The 7,345-nt window shown below is 37.8% G+C and overlaps 1 protein-coding gene across 9 annotated transcripts in view; it reads right to left on the bottom strand.

Moving 5' to 3' along the window:
• atxn2l (ataxin 2-like) overlaps positions 1-7,345 on the bottom strand; it is a 37,084-nt gene that overhangs the window by 21,439 nt on the left and 8,300 nt on the right. For 5 of the 9 annotated variants that reach the window (XM_046037594.1, XM_046037619.1, XM_046037601.1 and 2 more), the window contains exon 3: positions 2,723-2,780. In XM_046037594.1, the coding sequence (XP_045893550.1) occupies positions 2,723-2,780 (58 nt within the window). Of the gene's footprint in view, positions 1-2,722; positions 2,781-3,171; positions 3,329-4,707; positions 4,839-7,345 lie in introns of those variants that run through there. The other 4 variants (XM_046037637.1, XM_046037644.1, XM_046037628.1 and 1 more) reach the window with 3 other exon arrangements.

Raw genomic sequence — 7,345 nt, 5'->3', positions numbered from 1 at the left:
CGAGAGGCCATGAAGAGCTTTAAAAGTGATCAATAGAATTTTAAAGTCAATTCTAAAACATACTGGGAGCCAGTGTAATGAAGCTAAAATAGGAGTAATGTGGTCATATTTCTTTGTTCTGGTTAAAAGCCTGGCAGCTGAGTTCTGGACAGTCTGGAGTCGATCAATAGATTTTTGGGTTAAACAGGTGAAAAGGCTGTTGCAATAATCCAGGCGTGATGAGATGAAGGCGTGTAAAATGGTCTCGGTGTCCTTAAAAGTTAACATAGATCGAATTTTTGCTATATTTCTAAGTTGATAAAAACATGATTGAACAAGCTTTGTGGTGTGCTGCTCGAAATTTAAATTACTATCAAACCAAACACCAAGGTTCTTTGCCACAGGCTTAATGTGATTTACTAGGGAACCAGCAGATGGCAGGATTTGATTTGCCATCTGCTGAGACCCGATGACCAGGATTTCTGTTTTGTCCGAGTTCAGCTGGAGGAAATTATTTGACATCCATTTTTTAACTTCACAAAGGCAGTTGTTAAGTGAACTCAGCATTCCAGGGTCTGTGGATCTGACGGGCAAGTATATTTGTGTATATTTGTATTTATTAACTGGAGTGGAGGTGGACATTTTGAAGGCAGACTAACAGGTCTTTGAGAGTCAGAATTCTAGCTGATAGACAGGTGTTCAAATACTTATTTGCAGCTGTATCATACATATAAATAGTTAAAAAATCATACATTGTGATTTCTGGAATAATTTTTTTTTAGATTATGTCTCTCACAGTGGACATGCACCTACGATAACAATTTCAGAGCCCTCCATGATTTCTAAGTGGGAGAACTCGCACGCCTCTGGAGCAACGAGGGGTTAAGTGTCTTGCTCAGGGACACACCAAAGTCAAGTGTCTTAGCACTGCGCCATCACCGCCCATTTATTTATTAATTACCATTCTAAATTATTTCTATTATTATTTTGTCATTTTATTCCAGTCACTTCTGTCTACTACAACCCTCTGAGGCAAATATGTAATTTGGGGCTGAATAAATAAAATGAAATACTCATTTAATGCTCCTTTTAAGTATTTATTTAAACATATTAATAACTTACATGTAGATTTAAGTTGTTGTTAATTCTTGCCAGTAACTGAGTATATTTACTCAAGTACTGCACTTCAGTACAGCATTGAGGTACTACTTCAATACACTTCATAGGGAATCTTTTTTTTTTTTTTTACTCCAGCTGAAGTAGGGCTGGGCAGTAAAACATTAATGATAATTATCGCGATATCCATTTACAGAGGGTTTTTTTTTTAAATATCTTTTATCATTCTCATTTTATCTGTAAATATGGGGGGAAAGTGTCCATCACACATATGAGTAGAATATGTCAATATGTCCCTGAGAAAGACACTTAACCCCTGGTTGCTTAGTTGACCTCTGACATATTTAGCAATTGGATAAAAGCTAAATGAATAAATGTCATGTCATGGTTGGAATCGAACCAAGGTCTCCCACACCACATCCAGTTTCTATATTATCACAATAAAACCCTCAAAAAAATGGAATTGTGTGATATGCAAATCAGTGCATATTTAATGGGGAAATACCTAATTTGCATATAAACATAATAAAACATAACATTGTTCTTTTCATGTTTATATTTAGCTTTGTAAAGGGTCACTGTGATTAGGGATGAAACGGTTACCGGTTTAAAGAGAAACCAGGGTAAAATTCTTAACGGTTACAAACTTTAATTACCCTGATAACAGTGTTCGATTCCCGCATTTTAAAAACTCCCGTGCTGCAGCATCAGCGTGTGTTTGTTTCGGTCAATGGCAGAAGACTCGCTGCAGAGATTTTTTCAGTCTGTCTGAAGTCTGGTCGTATTTTGTGTTTTTATATAAGAGCGCTGAGGGAACCTTATTGGAATAAAATGACCTTATAGAGAAACAGGGTGAGTTAATTTTTAGCTTTGGTTTGTCTGTCTGACTCAGCTTAAGTCAGTGTAAAATCTCCACACGTTGTTCTGCTGCTGTCTGCAGACTCTGTTCGTCCACTGCTCGTGATAACGCGTTAAGTAGTTCAGTCTCCAACAAACATGTTTAGTTCGTTTAAAAATCCGGTTGTTCTTATATTAGTTGTCCAACAGGAGAAACTCAGCAGCCTCCTGAACAAGATTATCCTAAGACTCCTTTATATTCATGCAATTGTGTTTGGGGTCACTGAATTTACTGATATAATAATATAAAATCAAATAATAGTTTTAATGTTAATGGACATTTGATTTTCACATTACATAATTTATTAGCTGTTATTTTAAACAAAAAGTTAATTTTATTTGTGGTTTTTAATATAAAACCTGATGAAAATGGTTTCATTGTTTGTGTAAGTACATTTTGATCTTTTTAAGCGCATTTTATCATGATAATACTGATAACCGTGATAATTATGAGCACTATAGTCGTGATTTTACATTTTCTAATTGTGATATAGGTAAAGTAGGTGGGGAGAAGAAAAAAAAAGACCGTTTGACTGTAGGGTCTCGCTTTAAGGACCCTTCAGCATCCTGGGTGCTTGTTAGTCATCAGAACTGGTGTTTACACGCAGACCTGCTTCTGATTTTTCTCCCCCGACCACAAAAATCACTTTCACTTCAGTTAAACAGGTAGAAAAGGACACGCCAACAACCAAGAGCCTCTTAATAAACACACCGAGCTGTCACTACTTACTGAACTGCTCGCTGGAGACGACTGGGTCTGTGATGGTGGTTTCATTGTGTTCCTGGTCCTGCAGAGGGTAGAAAAACACAACATAGAGCTAAAAACAGCTCCGACCGGGAGAACAATAAACACAAGCCGCACACAGGCAGCATAGCAACATTTCTAGCTAACAAGAGAGCGACTTAAAACACGTTGACATGGCATGATTCAGCACAAATTAGATTAACTACTGTGATATTGAGTGTTTCTCTTAAAGATGAAGACGGAAAAGCTATGTTGTTGTTGTTGTTGTTGTACGGAATAGTAAAAACCCCAGCTAGCTAGATCAGCTAACGCAGCTAGCTTAAGCGCAGACGTCGAATTTAACAAACAGACGCACAAGACGAACCGCTGAAAAACGACGCTGGCTTCACATTAAACAACCGACAGGTGAAGAAGTATTAGTGTGTAAATTATACTTTTTAGTCATGTGCATCCCTGTTATTCCTGTCTCGTCGTCCCCAGTGAAAAGTCACACGGTTTTGACAGGCCGAACGCGGTGCGCCGCTGAAAAACAACAAAACACAGCTACGTGCGCGTTCGATTTGCTATACCCGGCGACTGGTGTACACGTGATCCGGGTGGAGACTTGCGGGCGGATTCATTTACAGGACATGAGAAAACCAAGAAATAGATTTTATTTAGCTTACAGACGCTTATTATTTCATTTTAAATCGCTGTTTTCAGTAATGTAAACACTCGCGTCGCGTATCAGCAGTAACTCCACAGCAACCGGGCAGACTTGAGAAGCGGTACGAGCGCACCAATGGTAAAACCCGCCTACTGACTTAACCTTAACAAGTGATTGGACAATTTCTGTGTCAATCATTCCTGACCTTGTTTCTCATTGGTTCGGCCTCATATCACTCATTGGGTGATTCCCGAAAGACTGTCACGCTAAAGGTCACGTAAGGTAATCGATGCTAGAGAATGTTTGTTTTCAGGTTTGAGCAAAGAAATTACCAATCACAATTAATTTTACCAAATGTGAGCTTTGCTAATCAACATATCAAGTAACAGGATGATATTTTAAAAGCGGTTCTTGACTTAAAAAACAAAAACAGATAGAACTGTAAGTATTTGTGGTACTAAATATTACTTACATTTGACTAAATCAGCATAACATTAAATTTTTGACCTTGAAAACAGTAATTTTGGTAAAAAATTAACAAAAAGCTTATCTCATGGCCCTCTTACTAGCTTTTTACAGTTTCCATCCGCACCTGACATGTGGTTAAAAGCTCAGGTATGCACAGTCTATTGGTTGTTATTCTTCTCTTATTAGTCTCATATATGAAATGTTGTAATACAAACTCTTGTGCCCCCCGAGTTGCATCTATGCGCTGTATTATTCACACGTTTTGACAAAACTTGAATAATTTCAAGCAGGATTACCTGGCCCCAAGTGTTCTGTTGTGTTTCTGTGTAATAAAAACAATTTAATTTAGAAATATACATCACATAAATAAAGTTTCAGATAAAATAAGGAAGGTATTAAAACTAGAGGGGCACTCTTATCACATTATAAAGCACTGAAATGTCCTTATTATTTTAGTTATTGTACTTTAAAAGTGTTGCACACTAAAACTGCACAGCGAAGTTTGGACATTTGGGACTCCTCATATTATGTATATTATGTGTAGAACTTTCTACAGCTGTAAATGTGCACAGAAAGTCATTCCCTCCATATTTCACATTTTAATGCTGCATCTATGTCTTCCCTGCCTCCTTACCGGCACACACATATCTTTATTCTTTATTACAATTAGATTTAAATTACAATCAAAAGTCCCTACAATCAAATCACTCAGTAATAATGGAGAACCGACAGCCCTCTTCCAAGTTTTTCCTCATCTTCTGATCATAATGTGGTTTGTCTTTGTCATTTATGCTGTACTGTTTAAGTGTGGCTTGCACATGATTGGTTTATCTCGCTGTCAATCATCATATAATACCTCTGGTCCTCATAAGCAACATGATCGATCACGTTTTTTGGAAATCCCTCCTTGTGTGTTGCTATAATGATCCAATCGACACGCGAGCACCAAGTTCGGTTGTTTTCCATTCTGCTTAACGATGTTAGAGGTTGTAAAGAGTTAACTGCAAAGTAGCTCGTTATTTTTTAAATATTATTCAGTCGCACAAAAACAAATAAAAATATTTAAATAAAAATACTCTGTATGAATTGTCAAAATAATGACAATAATGATAAACGATTAAATAAAAACATACACAACACACATACTGAAATTTTAACCATTTAACCAAAGTATTTTTTCTTGCTTACTGACAATGATGGACTAGTTTTGAAAAAAAGTGATGGTCCTCTGTATTTTATGGAATATTGTCCAAGAGTTGTTTGATACTAAGAGAGATGAATATTCCTTGCTTGTTGGGTTGGATATGACTGGACATCACAGTTAGTTAAAAAACAGTTATGGAATACTTTTGGTAGGCTATGATTTTGAACCACTGCGATGGACTGGCGACCTGCCCAGGGTGTTCCCCGCCTTTCGCCCGATGTCAGCTGGGATTGGCTCCAGCCCCCCGCGACCTTGTACGCAGGATAAGCAGTTGACGATGGATGGATGATTTTCAACCATACATTTATACATGAAAATACATGTTTGATAGCTATTAATGTTGAAAATGAAAAATATTTAATTTCTTGAACAGAGGAGCAGATGGTTCATACAGATTAGATGCAGTTGCTAATCTTAAAAACCTTTTTTTGGATCAAAATGATTATTTGAAGAGAAGAAGGATAATTACTGGCCCAAACAATGTTTCAGTATGAGATGTACGGAGACAATAAACTATAATAAAGAGTTAAAAGACAGGATGCATTTACCAATGAACAAACTTTTCTAATGATGCCAAGTGACTTCATGGTTTTTCCTCTACTAATACACCTAAAAATTTTGCTGACACAACTTGGTTGATTTCAACATTGTTAATAAACAGTTTAGCCTCTTCCTTCAAATACATTTTATTTTTATAACTGAAAATGATAAAGTTAGATTTTTCTATATTTAATGAAGGTCTGTTCATCTGGAACCACTTTGCAGTATATTAGAACATCATTAGCTTCTCTAATCAAGGAATTGAAGTTTGCATGTGATACGAGAACATTAGTATCACCTGCGAATAGAATGGGCAATGCAGACTCAGACGTCAAAGCAAGGTCATTTATATAGATGAGAAACAGAAGTGGCCCAAGAATAGATCCCTGAGGTACACCACAACAGAACTTGATGGATGGGTGATTGGAAGTACTGCCATTTATAGATACATATTGCTCTCTATTATTCAACTAATCCAACTGATAACAACACCCTGAAAGCCATAGCGGTAAAGTTTGGAAATCAGAATTTCATGATCGACTGTTTCGAAAGCCTTTGATAAGTCTAAAAATATACCAATTGCAAACATATTGTTGTCCAGTGCTGTGGAGTTCTAACAAAGCCAAATATGTTGAGTGTTGTTGTCGAAATCCATATTGATGTTTATACAGAATATTGTTGTCATTCAGGTGTTTTAACATTCTTACATAGACCCGCTTTTCCAAAACTTTAGAGAAGCAAGGTAAAATAGAGACTTGTTGATGATTTTTGAAAAGGCTAGGATCCCCTACCTTAAATAACGGTATAGCATTTCCAATTTTCAGATATTTTGGGACTACCCCACTTTTTAAAGTGAGTTAGTTGCGTTACTATCATAAAACGGCATATTTGACACCTTCACAGTTTAGGTGAATCTAAATGTTTATACAACCCCAATTCCAATGAACTTGGGACGTTGTGTAAAATGTAAATATAAACAGAATACAGTGATTTGCAAATCCTTTTCAACCTATGTTCAATTGAAAACACCATAAAGGCGGGCATGTTTCCCGCTGTGTTACATCACCTTTCCTTTTAACAACACTCAATAAGCATTTGGGAACTGAGGACACTAATTGTTGAAGCTTTGTAGGTGGAATTCTTTCCCATTCTTGCTTGATGTACAACTTCAGTTGCTCAACAGTCCGGGGTCTCCATGTTCATAATGCGCCACACATTTTCAATGGGAGACAGGTCTGGACTGCAGGCAGGCCAGTCTGGTACCCGCACTCTTTTACTACGAAGCCACGCTGTTGTAACACGTGCAGGATGTGGTTTGGCATTGTCTCGCTGAAATAAACAGGGACGTTCCTGAAAAAGACTTGGATGGCAGCGTATGTTGCTCCAAAACCTGTACGTACCTTTCAGCATTAATGGTGCCCTCACAGATGTGCAGGTTCCCCCTGCCATGGGCACTAACACACCCCCATACCATCACAGACGCTGGCTTTAAACTTTGCGCTGATAACAATCCGGATGGTCCTTTTCCTCTTTGGCCCGGAGGACACGACGTCCATAATTTCCAAATACTATTTGACACGTGGACTCGTCAGACCACAGCACACTTTTCCACTTTGCGTCAGTCCATCTCAGATGAGCTCGGGCCCAGAGAAGCCGGCGGCGTTTCTGGCTTTCGCTTTGCATGGTAGAGTTTTAACTTGCACTTGAACTGTGTTAACTGACAGTGGTTTCCTGAAGTGTTCCTGAGCCC

This window comes from Micropterus dolomieu, linkage group LG02, assembly GCF_021292245.1.
Source record: "Micropterus dolomieu isolate WLL.071019.BEF.003 ecotype Adirondacks linkage group LG02, ASM2129224v1, whole genome shotgun sequence".
Taxonomy (NCBI): Eukaryota; Metazoa; Chordata; class Actinopteri; order Centrarchiformes; family Centrarchidae; genus Micropterus; species Micropterus dolomieu.
This window is presented reverse-complemented; position numbering and strand designations above follow the sequence as displayed.